At 35.3% G+C, this 23215-nt stretch overlaps 1 protein-coding gene across 1 annotated transcript in view; it reads right to left on the bottom strand.

Annotated features, from left to right (window-relative positions):
* Positions 1-21440, bottom strand: part of LOC136804223 (uncharacterized) — a 29892-nt gene extending 8452 nt beyond the window's left edge. Inside the window, exons 1-15 of the mRNA XM_067060923.1 lie at positions 21372-21440; positions 20044-20077; positions 15336-15426; positions 14727-14883; positions 11529-11727; positions 10618-10788; positions 10150-10413; positions 9358-9639; positions 8042-8287; positions 7587-7841; positions 7106-7387; positions 6779-7006; positions 6132-6176; positions 4079-4687; positions 381-2007 (exon numbers count right to left, since the gene is read on the bottom strand). Of these exons, the coding sequence (XP_066917024.1) occupies positions 381-2007; positions 4079-4687; positions 6132-6176; positions 6779-7006; positions 7106-7387; positions 7587-7841; positions 8042-8287; positions 9358-9639; positions 10150-10413; positions 10618-10788; positions 11529-11727; positions 14727-14883; positions 15336-15426; positions 20044-20077; positions 21372-21394 (4513 nt within the window). The 5' untranslated portion in view covers positions 21395-21440. The remainder of the gene's footprint in view (positions 1-380; positions 2008-4078; positions 4688-6131; positions 6177-6778; positions 7007-7105; positions 7388-7586; positions 7842-8041; positions 8288-9357; positions 9640-10149; positions 10414-10617; positions 10789-11528; positions 11728-14726; positions 14884-15335; positions 15427-20043; positions 20078-21371) is intronic.
* Positions 21441-23215: the final 1775 nt, after the last annotated feature.

The following is a 23215-nucleotide window of genomic DNA, read 5'->3' as shown; positions in this document are numbered from 1 at the left end:
CCTAATTGATCATTTAAAAAAAAATTAGCTTGTGCTTCTAGCAAGTCTGTTCACACGAAAACATAGTAGCCCTCAGTCCTCTTTTGTGCCTAATTGAAAAGTGAGGGTCAAATTGCACTTTTTCAGATTTTTTAACCCCAATATTTCTGATCATGACGATTATAATTATGAAATTTTCACCCAGAATTGCCTAAAGTGCCACTTTCCTAGGGAAAATAACAAAAACCATTCCAATAGAACTTTATTAACCCCGCATTTTGTGGATTTTTCCCAAACATCGCGCTTCTAATGATACCAAGAAACAAAATGAGGATTTTTAAGGTAAATTTCTAATCTGGCTAAGGGCTAATTATAAAGGGCAATATGCCACAAAAAGTTACCTCCGTCAATGTTTCTTAAATGCTTTCCTACGGTCAAAATTTCAGCCATGGCTGGGGGAGCTTGATATACATTTCTGTTTATCTCCTCACTATGCCCCATGTGGTCAAAAAATCTTTCTCTCTCCATTTCTGGCAAATCCAATGATGCAAAAATTGTTGACATCCTGTGGCGCTGTTTGGTTGCCGTTATGGTTTTCTCATTTTGTAGTTCAAGCTTCTTGCATATTGTTTTTATGGACTGCCACCCCCCAACATGGGCGTCTGATCCCTGTGTCGCTGGAAAAACATAACAATTGGAGGGTAGAACGCCTACATCTTTTCTAATTTCGGGATTCTTTAGCTTGTCCAAAGCTTTATCCAAATCTTTGGGAATCAGCACCGGTACGAGCTTAAAATTTCCTTTCCCCATTTGATAAGTAATTTTAAGCGAGTTAAAGAGGGATATGTCAAAAGGGTCTTCAATCGAATTCACTCTTCTTGGGTCTAACCAGGCCCCACTATTCGCTTCCTCAAGATTTTCTAGTAGCATGCGAGCAGGTTCACCTCCGCGTCTTGCATTGAATAAGGTAAGTCTAGCACAAACGTTATCACGTAGTTCAATGTACCCAGAAGAGTCTAGTAGTTGATAATCGTTGGTAAATGATTCGATGCGTTCGAGAAAATGATCACGCAGCATTTTGATATCTTCTTCAAGTGGCATTTCGACAGGTTTTCTCAACTTAATCTGTCGATTTTTATGAATCTTTTGAGTTGCTTCACCAAAGACATTGTCTTTTGATGATTCCAAGATGGATAAAAAGTCGTCAACAGCTCTAGCTTCCTCATCTTTCACAGCAATCAGCAAGTTGACTTTGAGGGTTTTAGCCAGGTTCTTTATATTATAAAAAAGAGATGCTTTCTTTCCTGCCTTCAAGTCATCACCTTTGACAGTGAAGGTTTCTATTGCTTTCTTTAGCACATGAAAGTTCTCCCTTCTAATCATATCTGCTGAGTTATCATATTTTGATAAAACAACATCTTGATTTTTGAATTCAATGTATAACCCTGCCAATCTTCGCATTTCATTGCGCACTGAATTTCTTACTTCCACCTGTTTGTCAATTCTTCTTTTGATTTTGTCGAATGCGTTAATACCAAATTGAAGTATGGGTTCGTCATTTCTGCATAAATTGCCAATTTGATCACTGCGAAACTTGTTCAGTATGTTTTGCTTGAATAAATCAGAGCATACAATAGCAGGTTCAGCGGATATTGGTACAGCCATAGGTGGGACACTATCAGAGCATGATCCTTTATGTCGTGGCCAGTAAGTCTTTTTGACAAATATTTTGCAATTTGAACACTTAGTGTATTTTGTTATGTCAACGTCACCTTCTCCTTGTTTTCTTTCGAAAACTAGCGATGGACTGTTTTTTGATATCTCCTTTGCATTGTACATTTCAATGCCTCTGCGTTTAAAGTCCTGAAACATAGCATCTTTTTCCTTCTTCGGTTTTGATAATGCCAGTTTCACAAGAGGGAGGTTCTTGTGTTTGGTTCTTATGTGACGGGAAAGAGCAGAATTGAAATGAATTTCTTTTGATGGGTCACAAAAAGGACAAGGTCTGGATGGCTTTTTCTTCGATTTCTGTAAAAGAAAAAATTAGGAAAAAATTTACAATATGTGATGTTCACCTAGGGACAAAAGAAAATGACTTAAAAGGTGGTCATGTTTTAAGTCAAGTTTTATGATCGCTCTCAAAAACCTGGTGAAAAATGCCTTAGCATTAAAAAGAAGCATGTGGCTGAAGTTCAGCACAGAGGTTCCTTGACAGATCTGAAAGAAGAGATATCTAAAATGAGTTTATTCGTCAAACTGCTCACTTTGACCCCAGAATCCTTTTTTTTTCCTTTTATTTTTTTTCCAAGGGTTGTTTTAATTTTAGGTAGAGTTGTTCAAAGAAAAGCCAAGTGAATCTAACAAGGGGAATTCAATAAAAACAAATCAAAAATAAAATTATGGCTAAAATATTCTTTGTTTTAGGTTAGTGTAGGTGGAATTGTAAGAGTTTTTAGCTTCGTTTGCAGAAAAGGGGTAGAGGTAAATTTTTGATTGATAATGATACTCTTAGGTGCCAAATAAACGGCCCCCCCCCGCTTGTTAATTTTTCGATTTTTTTCCAATCCCCCGGACCTTATTAGGACCCCCCGTTTATTAATTTTTGAAAAAATTCCCAGCTACCAAAAGGAAAGTGCCTTGTTTTACTCTAAAAAGCCTCAATCTAGTCTATTTTGACCCTTTTTAGGGTTTTTTTAAGGTCCATTTTCCAACCCCCCCGGTAATTAGGTCCCCCCCCGTTTATTTAATTTGAAATTTTTTTCCAACCCCCCCCCCCCCGTTTATTTGGCACCTAAGAGTAACAGGTCTAAACAAAAGAAAAAGTATGGTGCAATTTTTTCTGCATCTGGGTCCCGAGATATAGCATGACGTCACTTTTCCCAGGCAAAGCTCTAAGCCCTGCAAAGCGCCAAAAAATTGACGGAAAATCAAAAAATTTAAAATATGTAACCCCTTATATCATCAGAAAGCTCTCGAAAAACGATATAGAGGACCATTTTGATAACTAGTTTAGGAGTTATTCAAATTTTAAATTTTATGACGTCATCAATTATGACGTCATAGCAAGAACTTTTGCGAAATTTTGCGATGAGTGAAAAATTAATTTTATTAACACCCATTTTCGATTTCTACATCATCATACGCATCTTTTGGTGTAAAATTTGTCATGTCTAAGGTCCTCAATTTTCTGCGCCAAACTTATGGCAAAAACGGACACACCATAAGATATCGTTTTTCGAGAGCTTTCTGATGGTATAAGTGGTTACATATTTTAATTTTTTTGATTTTTCATCAATTTTCTGGGATTTTGCAGGGTTTAGAGCTTTGCCTGGAAAAAAATGGCACCATACTTTTTTCTCTTGTTTAGACCTTCTATTATCATTATCAATCAAAAATTTAGCTCTACCCCTTTTCAGCAAACGAAAAACAATTCCACCTACACTAGGTGTAAAAACTCCCCAGGCCGATAAAATCAAAATTTTCAAAAAATTAAAAAAAACACTCCCAGATATTCACCCAAGGAACAAGTGTCCAATTCCAGCCAAATCCGACCATTTTGAAGTTTCCAGGCTGCCCTAAAGTTTTTGTGACAGACAGACACACCGACCGATACACTCACAGACATTCTCAGAATCTAGCTCAACTTAAGTTGAGAATTGAAAATTTTATTTAAGATAAGAGTTAATCTTAATAGGCATAATTTGTTTTTCTTGTAAACCCCAAACAATTTATATCATCACACACCCATGTTGAGGAACCTAACCCTAGAAGAAAATATTAATATGAACACAGCAAAATTGAATTACTACCAGCCATGTTATTTTGCATAATAACAAATCAATTTTCATTATTTTCAGTTTTTAATGTTTGAATAAAAATGAATAAAAATTGAATGAATAAAAATAGATGGAGATTCAACTCTACTCTACTATTCTATTCTATTGTATCGTACCGGCTGTCTCAGAAAAAAACTTTCAGTCTTTGATTAGTTACCAGGACCAAATAAAATTGATTTGTTATTTAATTTTTTGTTCATCATAAAGAGGATGCTTTGACTTAAATTTTGAGGTATCATAGCACAAGAGCTAAATCAAAATACCTTGGTATTATGTGGGGGTTCCTCTTCACCTGTGCCAACTTCGGTTTCTCCATCTTTATCAATTGCTGTTTCTCCATCTTTGTCATTTGTTGTTTCTCCATCTTTGTCATTTGTTGTCTCTCCATCTTTTTCAATTGTTGTTTCTTCATCTTTGTCATTTGTTGTTTCTCCATCTTTGTCATTTGTTGTTTCTCCATCTTTGTCAATCGTTGTCTCTCCATCTTTGTCAATCGTTGTCTCTCCATCTTTTTCAATTGTTGTTTCTCCATCTTTGTCAATTGTCGTTTCTCCATCTTTATCAATTGTTGTTTTCCCATCTTTGTCAATCGTTGTTTCTCCATCTTTGTCAATCGTTGTTTCTCCATCTTTGTCAATCGTTGTTTCTCCATCTTTGTCAATCGTTGTTTCTCCATCTTTGTCAATTTTCGTTTTGCCATTCTCCACACAATTTAAGCCATTTTCAATTTCCATTGAAATTTGTCCAATATCAAATATATCCGAGACACCCGAAAGCAACTCGTTAATTTCATCACTTATGTCATCGTCATCAGTGTCAATGATTGTTAGGTCTACATCAGCCAGCAACCCAGAATCATTCAAAATGCTCCTCTAAAAATATTATAATGACAATGAGTTGATGGTAACTATCACAATTTGTATCAACACAGAATTTTAATTATTCATTAAACAAATGTAAAAATACTTGCAATTTTATCAATGCTTATCAATATACCACGATACCCCTGAAAAACTCCCATGTTGAATTTCTTGCTCCAAGAGTACCTACAATAAGTGGCATAATATATTGGCAATTTCGAGTATTTTATCGTTTTTGGAAAATTAAAGCTCGGGCAAGAATGCCAATTTCGGGCTTTCCAAGCTATATTCTCAGCCTTATTGGACCATTTTTGAGCTTTTAGATCCGTAGATCCTAAGTATTAAGTCTAATGTTAAAACTCAGAGTTAAAACTCTACTTTCCAACCCTTAAAGAACTCTCGAATCATTTGTGGTTTTAAAATTTTGTAGGGAATTCCCCTTTCGTGCCAAATATTATGTCACTGATTGTAAGGAAATGTTTTACTTTAATTTCAAAACCTCTTTAAAACTTTAATTCAATTCAAAGTATTCAAAATGTCAGAAAATTGCGATATTTTACGTGGATAGTCCAGCGTGTACCTTAAGGGAACTTATTTTGGCGAATTTGTCGAATTGAGAAAAATTTGCCAAAATTAGTTCCCGCCGAAATTAAATATTTCGTTCGCTCGCCAAAATAAAGTTCTCACCAAAATTAAATTATTTGGAATTTTTCCCAAATCCCCTTATTTCGACAAAAATGATAAAAATAAGGCAGAAAAAAGAAGATTCGCCAAAATAAGTTCCCTTAAGGTAATCTAGGACTGTCTAGGACAGTCTTTCAATTGTTTTCATGGGGTCCACGGTCTGGCGGCTCGGCTATCTATGAACAGAACGGAACTTGGGAAGGATTCGTACTTAAAATCTTCCCATCAGGGGATTCGAACTCAGAACCCGTGGGATACTGCCGCCAGAGACCACTTGGCCATCTCTCCTCTGCTGCAAACAATCAAGTAATTAAATTTGAAGGTCTGAAAACCAATATAGGTACAAATAGGCAATTATGCATATAACAATTGTGAAAAAATAATTTTAGTTTTAGTTTTTAAAAACAGTTTCCAAAGAAATAAGCCTTGAAAAGTCATGGTTTTAGCACTTTTTATGGTGGTCAAATCAGTCATTAGCTAGGTATTCATTCACTCAAGGAATAAGTGAGCTAAATTTCAGCCAAATCCAACAATTTAAGTCTCCAGAGGCTACCCCAAAGTTTTTTTGTGGCGAGACAGACAGACTGACTTTCTCAGATTCTAGCTCAACTGAAGTTGAGAATGAGAAGAGCTCCAAAGAGGACAAAAAAGGAACTAATTTTGGCATAAACTTAATTTAGCAGATGATCGAAAAAGTTTTCAAAGGGGTTAACCAATTTTCTTCCTGCCACAGTAATTTACTTTACGGTAAAATTAGCTTTGCAAGATTTACCTGAGTGACAAAATCGATGTCATAACTTGAAGATTGATGGGAATCCTAAAAGCAAAAAAAAGTTATTTTCTTAGAAATAATAAAATTTTATTTGGCATAAGGATATCTTCCGAAATCCTGGAGGTCCTTGATTATACATAACCTTTAGAAATTTCACGCTTATTAAGAAAATGTTCAGCAACATGGTCTGAAAATTTTCATATTTCAAGATATGGACCATTTTCGATTTCTTTTCTGGGCCTTTCTGTTTTCCTAGAAAATTAGTGAGGATGTAACTTTTTATTGCTTGCTTGATTCACTTCAAATTTTCAGTATATGTTGTCCACTTTTAAAATAATTTAAACCAGGTGGAAATTCAACATCCAAGCAATTTTAACGCTTGGTTGGCAGGAAGGGTTAGGGTGTCCTGTGTTTGACCATCATGAGTGGCATCCTGTGTTCAAAGATAACATAATCATAACCTAATTTATAGTGAAATGCATACAAACAAGGTGATGAAAAGTTGTTAGGTCTAAATCAATAAAACTACCTCAAAATTTATTTCCTATGTTAGCAGCATCCAAGCAATTTTAGCACTTGGTTAACTGGAAGGGTCAGGGCCTAAAGATGGAGAAAAACGATCAATGGTTGTACTTTGATTGATGTACCTGGTTATCAGATGAATTTCTTGTTTCTAGAGGCTTTTGATATGAAGAGACATTAGCTTGAAATTCTGTAGAAATTGGATGGTATTGTTTGGCTGTTTCCTTGTTAGGTTCTGAAATCAAATCTGGAGATTCTATTTCAGCAACCTTTACTTGGACATAGTGTGTTTCACCAGTGCTGTCTGTATCATCATGATTTCGATCCTGTGTTTGACCATCATGGGTGGCATCCTGTGTTCAAATATAACATAATGTTAACCTGATTGACGGGAAGGATTAGGGCCTAAAGGTGCAGAAAAACAATTGATTCTTATAGTTTGATTGATGTACCTGGTTATCAGATGAACTTCTTGTTTCCAGAGACTTTTGATCTGAAGAGACATCAGCTTGAAATTCTGTAGATATTGGATGGTGTTGTTTGGCTGTGTCCTCTTTAGGTTCTGAAATCAAATCTGGAGATTTTGTTTCAGCAACCTTTGCTTGGACATAGTGTGTTTCACCAGTGCTGTCTGTATTATCATGACTTTTATTTTGCGGTCGACCATCATGAGTGTTGTCTTGTGTTTGACCATCATGAGTAGCATCCTGTGTTTGACCATCATGAGTAGTATCCTGTGTTCAAAGATAACATAATGTTTACCTTATTTGTGATGCTATGGTGAAATGCATGCAAGGTGACAAAAAGTTGTTAGGTAAAAATCATTAACACTACCTAAAAATTTGTTTCCTATGTTGGCAGCATCCAAGGAATTTAACGTTTGGTTGACGGGAAGGGATAGGGACTAAAAACAGAGTAAAACAATTGATGTACCTGGTTATCAGATGAATGTCTTGTTTCTGGAGGATTTTCATGTGAAGAGATATCAGCTTGAAATTCTGTATATATTGGATGGTGTTGTTTGGCTCTTTCCTCTTTAGGTTCTGAAATCAAATCTGGAGATTTTGTTTCAGCAACCTTTGCTTGGACATAGTGTGTTTCACCAGTGCTGTCTGTATTATCATGACTTTTATTTTGCGGTCGACCATCATGAGTGTTGTCTTGTGTTTGACCATCATGAGTAGCATCCTGTGTTCAAAGATAACATAACGTTAACCTTATTTGTGATGCTATGGTGAAATGCATGCAAGGTGATGAAAAGTTGTTAGGTAAAAATCATTAACACTACCTAAAAATTTGTTTCCTATGTTGGCAGCATCCAAGGAATTTTAATGTTTGATTGACGGGAAGGGATAGGGCCTAAAAACAAAGTAAAACAATTGATGTACCTGGTTATCAGATGAATGTCTTGTTTCTGGAGGCTTTTCATCTGAAGAGATATCAGCTTGAAATCCTATAGATGTTGGATGGCGTTGTTTTGCTGCTTCTTTAGGTTCTGGGAATGGATTCTGTTTCAGCAACTTTTGCTTGGACATCCTTAGTTTCACCAGTGCTGCACTGTCTGTATTATCATGAATTTTATTCTGTGGTCGACCATCATGAGTGGCATCCTGTGTTTGACCATGAGTAGCATCCTGTGTTCAAAGATAACATAATGTTAGCCTAATTTATGATACTATAGTAGAGGCTTTAATGGTCAAATTGTTCGAATTGTGAACAGTCGGTCAAACTGTGCACAAATGTGACCACACAAATATTCTAAAGACAAAATTCTTGCCGGAAATCAGCTGGTCTTGTTTTTCCGGCAATCAGCCGGCTATTTCTTTGGTGTAGCCGGCACTGTAATCCCAGTAGCCAGCAGGCTGTTGGTTGATATAAGGTGGAAAAATTGCCGGCAAAATCATGAAATTGTTTTTCTTTGTTGCCGGTAGATTGCCGGTTATTTTTCTTTGTTGTCGGCAGTTTGTTGGATATTTTTAGTTGCCGGCAGTTTGCCAGCTATCTTTCTTGTTGTCGGCGAATTACTGGCTATTTTTGCTCTAGACTAGGAGCCTTAAATTCTCTATTCAGCCGACAACCATCAAGACATTTTTTTGTTTATCTAATCCGATTATCTATTCCGATTAAATAAAAACGGATTATCTAATTCCGATAATTCTCACGAGACAGTAGACCCGTCTGAGTAAAGGGTAAAAGGAGTACCCCTTCAGTCTGAAGGTCTTAAAATCAAAGTTGACGTTAAAATGATTTCTCAAGTTACGTTAAAAATCCAACAATATCCGCTTAAAAGTCTTCTATATTGATTTTCGAGAGCCTTCGAATGGTATAAATGGTTTTGGGGTTTGACGACTTTGAATTTTTGACTTTTTTGGTAGGTTAGAACTTTAGCTTAGAAATTGCAAAATCTGTTGCTAGGGCGTCACTAGGGGCGCAAAATTTTTGGCACCACTTCTAAATGGAATCTACTAATGATGGGAGACATTAATAAAAAGTTTGACCGACTGTTCACAATTTGAACAATTCGACCATTAAAGCCTCTATTTAGCTATGGTGGAATGCATACAAGGTGATGAAAATTTGTTAGGTAAAAATCATTAACACTATCTAAAAATTCATTTCCTATGTTGGCAGCATCCAAGCAATTTTAACGCTTGGTTGATGGGAAGGGAAAGGGCGTAAAAACAAAGTAAAACAATTGATGTACCTGGTTATCAGATGAATGTCTTGTTTCTAGAGGCTTTTTATCTGAAGAGATATCAGCTTGAAATTCTGTAGATGTTGGATGGTGTTGTTTGGCTGTTTCCTCCTTAGGCTCTGAAATCAAATCTGGAGATTTTGTTTCAGCAACCTTTGCTTGAACATTGTGTGTTTTACCAGTGCTGTCTGTTTTATCATGACTTTTATTCTGCGGTCGACCATCATGAGTGTTGTCTTGTGTTTGACCATCATGAGTAGCATCCTGTGTTTGACCATAATGAGTAGCATCCTGTTTTCAAAGATAACATAATGTTAACCTTATTTGTGATGCTATGGTGAAATGCATGCAAGGTGATGAAAAGTTGTTACTCTCAGGTGCCTAATAAATGTGCCCCCACCCCGCTTGTTAAATTTTCGAAAATTTTCCAAAAACCAACGGTCCTTTTTAGGACCCCCACGTTTATTAATCTTTAAAAATATTTTCAACTGCCAAAAGGAAAGTCCCTTACTTTGCTCCAAATAGCCTGATTTTACCCTGTATTTACCCATTTCGGAGTTTTCAGAAGTACAATTTCCAAAACCCCACGTAAATCAAGACCCCCACGTATATTGAAATTTTGAAAAAATTCTAACCCCCACGTTTGTTTCTACCCCCACGTTTATTAGACACCTGAGAGTAGGTAAAAATCATTAACACTATCTAAAAATTCATTTCCTATGTTGGCAGCATCCAAGGAATTTAACGTTTGGTTGACGGGAAGGGATAGGGACTAAAAACAGAGTAAAACAATTGATGTACCTGGTTATCAGATGAATGTCTTGTTTCTGGAGGATTTTCATGTGAAGAGATATCTGAAATATAATAATAAGCTTGAAATCCTGTAGATGTTGGATGGCGTTGTTTTGCTGCTCCTTTAGGTTCTGGGGATGGATTCTGTTTCAGCAATCTTTGCTTGGACATCCTTAGTTTCACCAGTGCTGCACAGTCTGTTTCATCATGAATTTTATTCTGTGGTCGACCATGATGAGTGTTATCCTGTGATTGACCATCATGAGTAGCATCCTGTGTTCAAAGATAACATAATTATCTAATGTATGTTGAAATGCATGCAAGGTGACGAAAAGTTGTTAGGTCAAAATCTTAACTTTCTAAAAATTATTTCCTATGTTAGCAAGATCCAAGCAATTCTAGCGATTGGCTGACAGGAAGGGAGAGGGTCTAAAAGATGGAGAAAAACGATTGATGCTTATACTTTGATTGATGTACCTGGTTATCAGATGAATGTCTTGTTTCTAGAGGCTTTAAATCTGGAGATTCTGTTTCAGAAACCTTTGCTTGGACATACTCTGTTTTACCAGTGCGGTCTGTGTCATCATGACTTTCATCCTGTGTTCTACCATCATGAGTTATATCCTGTGTTTGACCATCAGTATCATCCTGGCATTCAAACATACAAAAATACTTTGGTTTAAAGGTCAAAAATGGATTAAAAACTCTGACTGACCTTGCTTGTATTTTACAGAGAGAGAGGAAGGGACCATCCATAATGGACGTTGTTTGCACTCTATATTAAATAAGGTCAATGTTAGTGAAGAGCTTGAGGCAAAAGAGCGCTTCTAATTTAAAACACTATAGTAAATCTGGACAAACCAAATTTATAAGGCAAGATTATGAGAGTAGAAAATATCTCAACCGCCTTGTCCGCTTGTGTCCACTTTCTGCTATACTCCCCAGAGTGCAAACAATGATAAAGTCAAGCAAAGTACAAGTTCATTTCACGAATGGAAAAAAATTGTCTGCATGGATATGGAGAGAGGGTTTGCAGACAAGTGTCGACAGAGGCGGGAGGGAAGAGTGGCAAATTTTGTGCAGAGGTATTTTCTGGCTGTCTCAAACAGGTTCCAAGGCTGAAATGAAAATATTTTCTCTAAACTATGACATAAAGCATGTAATAAACAATTGAAAAATTACAACATTAATTGAAAGTCAGATGTGAATGGAACGGATCCAACAATCAATTGAACGAAATTGAACCCAATTTAACACCTTATTCTGCGCAATATTTGATTAGTTTGATTGCAGTTTTTGGCATTCGAATTGGTTCAATTGCTTTGATTGTTGGTTCCTTTCATTGTTGGTTCCTTTTTATTAACTTTATCTGGAGATAAGTAGCATACCGGGCTTTGGTACCAAGGTTGATCATATTTCCCGTAAAAATAGGAAATTTCCTCATTTTCTTTGATCGGTTTTGTTGCCCACAGGCAAAGATGAGGAGGTTCCTTTTTAATTTCAAATACTTTCATTTTTGCGTTAGGAGATTCTTTGGAATCATTCACAAGTCTTCCAAGAGTGCCATCATCAACAGATGCATCAAGACTGAAACAAGATTAAAGAGGTTTAGATTTAAGATTTTCTAGTTTTTTGAAAACAGCATTAGTTGTTAGAAATAGTAATTGAATAATAATTTAATTGTTAAGTTTAAATGAAAGTTAACGTGGAAATTTTTTTAGCCATATCGCCTAACTGAAATCTTATTCATCAAATGCCTAAGTCCGAATCTCTTCTGAAACAAGAAGTAAAAAGGCGACGTCTAAGTAAAAAAGTTGCAAAAAGAGGAGAAAGCTTGATCATCTTAAACCTTGGTAAAAAGAAGTTAATATACAACTCTAAAAGCAAACTAACCTTCAACTTCAACTAAGTTTCAGTCACTTTATTCAGTCATTGTCTTAAAGTATTTACGTCTTGTCAGATGTTTTTATGTGTCTGTAAGTTTCGTCAAGTCAGCGTACTTAAAATCTTCCCATCATTTATATGACCTGCGAGTTATCAAGGTCAAGCATATTGAAGTCACTATTATTAGTCTGCACATTGTCTGAAAAGAAATTTAGGGTACATCATACTTGGAACCCCTGTTACATTTTTCCAAAAACAAATAGTACAGGACTCAAAATAGCAGTCAGACATGGGACATTGTCCAGCCCAAAATTCTTTCAAAAAATCTATTTCAGACATTTTTTCCGACCCATTTGATTTAGTTATTTTGAGCCTTGAAATGGAGATCTAAATTTTTCCAAAGTGCTTAATTGTATGGGTGGCAGTGGGTAGCATAGTGTTCAACCCATTTTCAATGACCCAGCTGTTCATCAATTAGTTATTTTTCTATTCTAAGAAATTTTTATTTCCAATTCATTATCTTATCTTATCTTTTCAGTTAGATTAGGGTCAGAGGTACATGTATTGCTGGCAAGGGGGTTATAACCAGTTATAACTCTGAATGAGAAAGAGAACGGGGTGTACATGTACTGTTGATCTACTGGGTTATCAAAGTGGACGCTAAAAGGTTTAGCAACTCACATGTTCAACGTTGTATTTGTCAACACAGTGTACTGTCCAACAGGTGATAGTCCAAATTAAAAAGGTTGCAAGATACCACATTATTGCTGTCTTCCTTAATATTTCCAAAAATTACAAAACCAGAAGTCTATCCAAAGTATGTGGACACTTTAGTTTTTAACCTTTCCTCGGCACCAATCTATGGGCCTAAACCATTCATGTCATAAAAATATCAATAATACCTGATGTACAGAATCCACATGAAAAATCTAGACATAAAAACATCAGAAACACAAATATTGTTTACATAAAAAAAATCCAGAACAATTTCAAAAAACATTCCGGAACATCCCGAGTCCCGTATTTCATGTTGCCCAGATACTAAAGATGGTTACTTTTATTGCCAAGCCATTGGTTAATAAAAAAATTAATTCATGCAAATATGGCGACAACTTTTGCATACCTTAATGGAACTAATTTTTGTGGGAATCAATTTTCGCGTTTTTCGCAGATTTTTGCCGAAACCGCAAAAATTTGAACTCGTGAAATATGATTTCTTTGAAAATTCTTCAAAAACCCCTAGGAAAATGAAAGAAATTTGTCTAAAAAAGGCCAAAACTGCAAAAATTAGTTCCCGCAAAATGCAATTTTCCTATTTTATTTTTCGATTGCGAAAATTAGTTCTATTAAAGTATCTGTTCTTCTGTCATTCATAAAATCCTTAAGATTTTTGGGGTGGCTTCGATTTGAACCTTAGTTAAAAATGGAAAACTGGAACGAAGAATTGTCTGCAGTATTCAATTTGGAAAATACAGGGAAACAGCCCCCAGAGTCTCTATCAGATCAGCTAGGTACCAACCTCCAACAAACAGGTAACCCTGTCAAATTGGTGAATTATAGCCCCCACTAACGATTGGGCATAAGTCCCCTTTAAAAATCTGGGGGAGCTGAAACCATGTTATAAGCATATTGAGACTGAAATTTGGGAAAAGATTGAGCATATGCTTACATGGCTCGCACCCCCCCTCCCCGCTTAGGCGGGGGGGGGGGGGCTACACCTAAAATTTGCCATATAAGAGGTGGGAGCTGTTTGTTTTTCCTGACAGGCGGGGGGGGGGGGCCTCTATCTTGGGGGGGGGGACCTGCATAATTTTATGTAACGCTGGGGGCTAAATAACACTTCCTAAATATTTTTCTTTACTGATGGTTTTTAATTTCTCTAAACCTTTATGTTTTCATGCGAAGTGCGATCTGATCCTTAGAATGCAAAAATGAAGACATACTTATGTAAAAAGTCTATACAACACAAAAATTTCTTAAAATTTTAATTGACTTTCTGTTAAAGATAATCCAAAAGGAACCCCTTGGTTGTGTTTCTAGTCACAGAGCCAAGCTAAAAGTTCATGCAGTCTTTTAGAAATATCTTAGCTGACTTTTGTTATAGCTAAGTCTTACTGCTTGCCTTGAAATTGTATTACACATAACTTAGTCCTTTGCAAAATCTTTCTGGAAAAAGTTAAGCCTCTTGGCACTATTTCAGAGGGCAATTAAGAACTCAAGGGTGCATAAGTTGTATAATGTTTAGTTACTACTAATTTACTCTACTGTTTATTTACTGTTTATTTACTGTTTTCATTGACTAAATGGTAAAAATTCACATTGAAAAAAAATTATTCATCAAAAGTTTTTCCCCTATTATACTGGGACCTAAAATTTTATCAGGCTGGGGGGGACCTTGTTCTCAGGGGGGACCTAAATTTGGCGGGGGGAACTAGAACCCCAGTCGGAGCCATGTGCTAAGCATACCAAGCTAAAATGCGAAAACTTTGAGTCTTAATTTTTCCATAAAAAGAGTTTACACATCCTTAGAAAGATAATTTTGAGCAGAATATCTGATTGGTTAAAACTTTCTTAATATGGTTGGGTGATGGAATAAGCAGGGGGTGGGCACCCTGAGGTTTTGGCATTTTCAGCAAAATTCTGCTGCATACATATCCCCTCCCTTATTGTGTTTTGCTAAGGCATTCTTTAAATTTCCTTACCACTTAGGTCCATTGAACAAAAAGTCATATAGGTAGGTGTCTTTGATTGAGTTTTGTTTTTGCAGTAGGTCCATATCTGTTTTGCTTCTCAATTGACCACGATACTCAAGGATGAAATCGTTCTTCTCAAAATTTTTTCCAGCGAATACTCCCCATCCTTAAGAAGAATTGATATGGTATAAAAATCTAAAGAACATGGACTTAGCTTTCTTCAAATACCACTGGCACTGCACTGATTTTCCAATATGAAAAGAACCCTAAGGAGTGGTGGTCTACTTCAAAAAATTATACTTTAATATAGGATTAAATTTCGCAAGATTTAATTTCGTGTGGATTTAATTTTGTGAATAGTCTTCAAAATGGTCTTTTTTGCTAAATATTGACAGTGTAGACATAGTTTTTGCTGAAAATGCCATTTCAAAAATTTTGTGTCGATTTAATTTCATGTATGAGCGATCCCGAACGTTTTCGCAGGATTTAATTTTGCAAAAATGGCAAAAATTCGCAAAAAATCGCCAAAATAGCAAAAATTCGTAAATGGCGAAAATTAATCTGGTTAAAGTAATGTTCCTGGTACTGACAAATCCTTTAATAGATAATCCATCTAACCTTTTGATGCATCTATATATTTCTTGTAACAATGTGAAGGATCCACTTTCATTTTCACGTAATACTGGGCCATGGCCCTTGGAGATAGGCGCTGCAAAAAAAGTTACTAGTATTAGAAAATCACTGAAATTTCAGTGAAATAGGTTTGACTTATCCAGTAGAGATATTGTAGCATAGGAGTATGCAGATTTTAAGATTTTATTACAACAAGAGAACAAAATAGAGTCATGAATTTTGGGAACCTTAAGGAAAGACCAAAAGCTTTTTCAAGTTTTTGCAATACAACATGCTCCATCCAACCTACCTTAATGGTATTTATTTTCGGGTGGACATTTTTCAACCATCCAAACCATTCTATCTGTCCAAAACATTCCTGTGCCAGATTTGGTCTCCATTTCACCAGAATGGTTTGGACAATTCTTAGTGATCAGTTTTTTGTTTATGTTTTTTATATTTATTTTACAGAACACAGAAGATAACATAGCATTTATTTTACATAATCGGAATAGTGAAGAAATTCCTCAAAGAATTTCATTATGTGAAATATAAGCCAACTTATTTTCGGTTCTGTAAAATACATCTATCATTATTTTTAAAATGGGAAGTCAAAATAGAGAGCAAAATCTGTGGACACACTTGCCATAAGGAGCCTTACGGAAAATTTGGGTATGTGAGACCAGAGAAAAACAATCCAAGTAGACTTTTTTCGTGTTTTTTGGAACAGTTGGAATGGTCTGGAGAGAACGAACAGAAAGGACAGATTGGATGGTTGAAAAAAGTCAACTCTTCATGTTACAAATTTTTGCGGTTTCTTCATTTTAATACTGTTTAAATTTTTCAAAAGTACAAAGTCGCGAAATTAAATAAATGCAAAAAATGTTTGATACTATTTAGTTATTATGTGTACACCCAATACCATGTGTTTCAAGCAAAATCAGTCATTGTCTTGCTTTATTCCCACTTTTTGAAAATACGTAATTTAGTGAATCGTGAAATTAAATTGACGCAAAAATTTCCAGAAACTGGAAATTGCAAAATTTAATACATGCAAAACAAGTTTCCTCGAAAAAAATTTGCGATTCACGAAAATTTGTAACAAGCAAAAATAAATACGATTATTAAGGCACTTCCTAAGTTTTTGTAAAGTAACTTTTGGCATCACGCAGCCTGCAGACAATGTAAGACACTGGAATAGTGCAAATCTTTTTAAATTTTCCTAGGAATAAGTAATCTTAAACCGAAGAATTGTATGAATCTCTCCAAAGAAATTGATGGCAACACAAGATAAAATTTTCTAGGCTGGGACAATTTCTCTCATTCTTGTCCCTGAGACAAAATTGTTGTCTTTTGGGTTCATCCCCTCACTTTTTATCCTATGAAAAGAAACAAGTAGCGCGCTGAATGGACCTACCTATAGCTATATTTTCAAAAGAACATAAAACTTTGCAGAAATAAGCTTTTTCACTTCTGTTTTTTGTAATTACTCACAAATATGCAGATATTTAGTGTCATAGAAAATTCTACAAAAAATCAAAATTTCATAATGGCGGAACCAGTCAAAGTCAAAAGTTTTTTTGCGGTTTTTCGGATAATTGTAATGTGTCATCACAAGCGATTTTAAATACAATATCTTTCAGAAGGTTCTGAACGCTTTTCTTATTGTCCTTTATCGTTCTTTGGCGTCCTTGCACGTTCCTGAACGTTCAAAATTTTATAAGAACGTTCTATCTTTTTTGCAAAAACGTTCCTTCCGTTCCTAATTTGTAAACATTAATTCTGTTCTTAATGGGTCAATAATTTAAGAACGCTCCACTAACGATCCAGAACGTTTCAGAACATTCTGACGCTTTCTTTGAAATTACGGTAGACGAAAAACAATTTCTATCGTGTATATAGGTCTTTGACAAATTCGAACGTGTCAATCGAACGTTTGGATTTGATTTTTGAACGTTTGTTTGATATTCGAATGTTCAAATTTTTTTTTCAAAATCTTTGTAAAACAAAAACATAAACAAATGTTTCATCTTCAAGCTTTGAGTTGAGAGAAGACAGCTGATCAGAGAAGTCTTTATGTGCACAGTACACAGTGGTATTGTTTATTCAAACAAATTAGGAAAAAAGCAAGAATACTTTGAAGCCAGTGTTTACTGCAAGAGTTTCTTTAATTTTTTTATAAAGTCAGTTCTCCTATTTTGATTCTGCTATCTTCTTCTAATAATGGTGATTTGCATCATAATGTAAAACACGACCCCAAAGATCATTAGCCAAAGGTAAGAAATTTCTGTGTCAAATCATGGTTTGTTCTCGTTAGGGTTTTAAAGATTTTCTTTTTTCATGGAGACTTCTTAACGTTTATTTAGCAAATTATAGATTTTTAAGGATTTCTTTAAAGTGTACACCCCTGTCTCAGTGGTATAAAATAAGTACAAACAGGCAATAGAGATCGCAAATCGTTATCTAAAGCCACATTAGTAACAAGTGACAAATAAGAAAGGTGAAGGTTTCTAAAATTGTAGATACACAAATTACTTTAATTTGTCAGCCAGCCATGTAAGAAGTTTTTCCGGCAGCAGAGATATGATTTTTAGGGCCAATCCTGAATGATATCAGAACGTTATAGAACGATATCGGAACGTTATAGAGCGTTCTTTAGAACATTTTATCTCCAGAATGCGTTCCAATGGTAAAGTGAAAAAAGAAACGGAACGGAACGAAACGTCAGAAGGAACGATAAATTCATTTCGTTCTAGAACGTTCTGTATGGTTCGAGCCCATTGTAAAACGTCCTCGAACGTTCTTTCTTATGGAACGTTCTAAAATCTTTGTATTTAAAATTGCGTGTGATGACACATTATCCATAACTATCCCTGAAAAATGGTGCAATGAACTTGAAATTTGGTACAGAGTTGACATTTACAACATAAAACAAGATTCAATAGAAAAAAATGCCATTGAATGAGAATTTTGATTAAAATTCGGCAAAATCTTGCGAAAAACGCGAAATCGCCACTCGCTCCCCCCCCCTGGGTAATTGAGGTCAAGAAATGAAGGGATTCTGGGAAAAATTTTTATGCAGTCTTATTCTACATCTGAATCTGAATTACTGTACAAAATTTCAAATGACTTGGACAAGTGGTTCAGATTTTATGGCAATTTGAAATTTTCAGATTTTGGCGTTTTGGGCGGTTACCACCGAATCCGTAGCCGCTCAGGCTGTAATATTTGGATTTTGGGAATTTTTTTTCGGAATACATACATGTATAAGGGTAAATTTCTGGAGAAGTCAGAAAATTTGAAAAGAATTCAGCTCGCGGTTAAAATTTGGGGGAGAAAAAATCAGGAGGGGGGGGGGGTTCCCGGGGCAGATAGGGTTAAAAGACTACCTTTGTTGGTAGGTCCAAAAAGAAACTATTATGCGACACACATTTTTTGCTTGTGATGGTGGGATGAAGCATGTTAACCTGTTCTTGTGGTGCCTAGCCTTCTTTACTGCATTTATTTTGACCAAAAATTTATCTTTTCAGAAGTAAAAATTCAAAATTTTTGTCTATTTTTGTTTCAAGAAGATTATTAAGGGTGCATACCATTTAGCTTAGATCTTATCGAAGTGGAACCAAAGTTTTAGCAAACCGATCAACCCATTTAAAAGTTTACCTAAACAATGTATCGAACCAAACTAGCTTTTTTGCAAGATAGCTTCGATAGCTAAACGATTCGTTTAGCAAACCGAGTGAACCATTTTGTAGTTTTGTTTTGATTTTAGTTTATTTCAACGCCTGAGTTTAAACTCCCGTTTTTCTAGACGAGCGAACAAGAAGCGGACGAAAAAGCCTAAATCAAAGCATTGATTTTTTTATCCGCCTAGTCTACCATTTTGAATTAAAAACAGCGGTGCGACAAACAATCTGACACTGCAAGGTCATCTTAATTTATCTTAGTTTAGCTAAACCACTCCAAACCATTTAGACTTTAGAAAACTGGTTGGGTTCGATAGGATGGATGTATAAATGGTATGCAGCCTAAGGCATTGAAATCATTACCAATGTTCTCTTAGGGCCTGTTTTTTTCATGTCAAAAAAGTCCAGAAAACACTGAAAGTGCAGAAATTTTGAAACAGAAACCTGAAATTCTGCATTTTTGGGATCCCGAAAACACCTAACCTCCAGACTAGAAGTGTTTACTGTGCTTCTGGTGTTTTCAAAAAGTCTCCAGTCAAAACCCTCTTCCTGCAACCACTGAGCTTTCCCAGGTTTTTTCATGACACTTTTCTGAGTTTTTCGGTGTTTTCTGTAAAACCAGGTGATGTCACAGATATTGTGAGTGCAAGCGTGCAGAAGAGTGCAGAAGAAGCGGGAATTTTTCTCAGTATAAAAGGCTTATGGGCGTTCACAAGTGACCGCTTGTCTTGTCTTGATTGTTCTGAAGTTAAGGTTAGCGAGACATAATATTGATTTCAAAATGGTGGAAAATTTCGGTACTGAAGAAAGGTTTTCGTGAGTATCTTTTCACTTTTCACTTTTCAGTGGTTTCTGTATTTTTTTGACATGAAAAAGCCAGGCCCTTAAAATGAAATTTGAGAATCGACAAGCGTCATTCTCAAGGAACTAGCAAGAACGAGTCGTTAACATTCAAGTCAACAGACTACTTTATCAAAATGATGAGGAATGGAAGATAACACAAGGCTTGCTTTGTGTTTGAGAATTCTTACCTTACGTCTTCCCTTTTGTGACATGACTACGAATCTGAAAAAAATCAAGAACAAAAATAAAACTATAATTTGAATTATGACTGAAACTTGAAAGGGATAACAAGACAAAAATGAAATTTGACATACTCCATTTCATTTGCAAACCAGCATGCTGAATAAGATTTCCCTGGAATAAGTTTCTCAATGGACAGTACACCAAAAATGCAAAAAATGAATTATGCAAAAGTTGACGTCATAGTGGGTCATCCCTGTGCTTAGAACTTATTTTGAAATATGAAAACGTTTTTACAAAAATGAATTCAGAACATAAATAAACTTTTTATTATATACAATTGAACCAAAATGAAATTGAATATTTATTTATCTATACACCAAGACATTCTATTGGTTAGAATAGACTTCACAATTCTAATGTAAATCAACAATGTAAACGACAACCTGCCAATCTTTCATTTTAATATTTTGGTTACGCCAACGCATCATGGTTTGGGCAAATAGAATTTGTTGCGCATTATAAGTGGTTTGAATGAACTTCTTGAAATTTTGAAGCTTCAAACGACAATGGATTGTTGCTTTTGATTCGTGATTTTCTTTATAAGAGCTAAAGTTGACTCTGTGATTCACAATTCACAAAGTTTTTAATTCAAACCCTGAGGGTCCTTAAAATAAAGCACAATGCCTTGACAGATGACAAGTAAATTACCATACCGTATTGCTCAAACAGGCAACGACTTTTGAAAATAATTGGGCTAAAATATTTTTGGGTTTTACTTCAGACCATGGAAGATGTCTATAAGCCAAATTTAATTTGTCATCTGATTATCCCTTTAAGTTCCCTGATCTTCAATCAACAAGCAACATGCTGAATGGACATACTTGATGGTTAAAGTCAGATGAAAATAGAAAAACGATAAGAAGAAAGAAAACGCAGACTACAGCTTGCAAGCATGAAGAAGAACTGTTTTATAGCGTTTTTTACTGTTTCGACAATTATTCAGAAGTTTGATTTTATTGGAAGTCAAATAGTTGTAAATTGTGGGCATTGTCATCAGAATGTTTTCTGTACAAAAAAGTGTTGACAAATTGTTGGCAATATACATATCTTTGTGCAGAAAAAACACGAAATCTGTCACGTTTTGAGCATTACCATTTGGCATCAGTGTCCAAAAAGTCAGTAAAACTATAATGATCTGATTCGGAGAAAAGTTGGTAACAGAGGAATAGACATGGGTTAATTTTTAGGACCCCTAGGTAGTTCCAAAAAATATTTGCTAATAATTTTGTTTAAATATTAAAAAGGTATTTTGTTTCTCCTTGCTCTTAATTACCTGTATTTGGCTTTAATCATCATAAGATTTATCAATCGATATTGTATCTCCTCCACAGATTGCAGCGTCAATTAAATCATTTATGATTTGTCGTACAATTGAAAACATATGCAGAGTTGGATACTGCTGCAAAATTTTGTATCTTGCCAAACTTTTTGCACAAAAATCTTTTAATGAGAACGCTCCTTTTTCTATTAATGTCATCAAAAATAACACTGTTGTCTTGGTTTATGTTAGCTCTAGCTTTCTTGCAGAGTATATGAGAATCATTGTTATTAACATTCAAATTAGTTTTTCTCTTCTCCATTGAACTATTTATTCTGAAAGATTGATATCAAATAGTCAAAAAAGTGAACTGCACTGGGCTCAACTTCAACCTAATTTTGTGATCATAGGTAGTTCAGGTTCAGGTTTTATGACTTTTAAAAATGTGAAGACACTGGAAGACATACCATAAAATCGCACTAAAATCCTTTAAAATCTCAAATTCTTAGGCTCCGTCACATTTTTGGCATTGCCATTTTACATCATTGTGCAAAAAATCAAAAAAATCTGTTGAGTATAACTTGAAAAAATGAAGGAAACCCGTTTTACGCTGGTTTTCAGCTGTTCCGGCAATTTTTAAAGGACTTTCGGATTCAAAGGATAATTTTTTTGGAAATCAAACGATGCTAAGTTTTGGGCATCATCATAAAGAACATTTTTCTGGAAAAGAAACAATTAAATAAGTTGAAATAATGTGACGGAAATGTGAAAAAAGGACGATTTCCGAAACATTTCTGGTTCTACTTCGGCAAACAGTTTTCGACACCTTTTCAGCCCTAGGAAAATGAAAGAAATTTGTCTAAAAATGGCCAAAACCGCGCAAATTAGTTCCCGCGAAAATTAGTACGATTAAGGTAGTGTCTTCCAATATTATAATACGCTAATCACGGAAAACAAAAACGCTGCACGATTCTCTGAAAGCTGAATAAATTCTCTACACTTTGGAAAAAATACTTATGTTAAGAGGTTTCCTTCCTGAGATATGTAAGCTTGAATATTTTTTTTCGAAAATCTATGTTTTGTTACTGCCGCACGCGTAAGGCCCAACCTCCCTAATACTAGATAGAGAGAAATTAAAAGAAAAAGTAAAAAAGTAGCAAAATATCACAGTTTTTGCCTTAGTTCGCGCAACAAAGGCTTAAATTGGCGAAAGTAAAAAGCTAGAATCTTTAGTTATTGCTCTATGCACCACCGTCAAGAAGGAAGTTAGCTGTTGAAGGCTATGTCTCTCAGCAGAAACCAAAATGTTGGCTGTTCCATTTTGCCCGCATATTTCTTTCTCTGCTACATAATTCTAATCTCATTATCAGCCATTATGAAACTGTGACATCACACGTCTCGCGCTAATAAATCATAAATATGATTGATTGATAACGCCGTGGTAGCTTAGATTGAATCCAAGTTGAACCATAAACACTAATCGAGGTCAAATTTTTACACACGTTGATGAGCAGTTTCTAGATTTTGATTTTGATTCAAGATTCCTGAGACTTCCAAAACTGCAAAACTGTATCGTCTTTTTCAAGTCCTTTCCATTGAGTTTGTACATTGCCTTTATGAAAACGAAATCAAGTTTGGGAAATGCTACTCCCAACAAAAATTCACCCGTAGAAAGTGTTGGATCTTGAAGTTTTGGTGAGGTTACACATTTGGTCCATTCGGTAGTGTTGTGTTGAACATTTTGGTATTCTCGAAGAGCAGAATTTCCATGGATACATGCCATTCTATATTTGGATTCAAGATTCCTGTAGCTTAGAGATCTAAGATTCCTGAGACTTCCAAAATTGCAAAATCGAATT

The sequence above is a fragment of the Clytia hemisphaerica genome, unplaced genomic scaffold, assembly GCF_902728285.1.
Source record: "Clytia hemisphaerica strain Z4C2 unplaced genomic scaffold, Clytia hemisphaerica genome assembly, whole genome shotgun sequence".
Taxonomy (NCBI): domain Eukaryota; kingdom Metazoa; phylum Cnidaria; class Hydrozoa; order Leptothecata; family Clytiidae; genus Clytia; species Clytia hemisphaerica.
The sequence above is the reverse complement of the archived record's forward strand: the minus strand, read 5'-3'. Positions and strand labels throughout refer to the sequence as shown.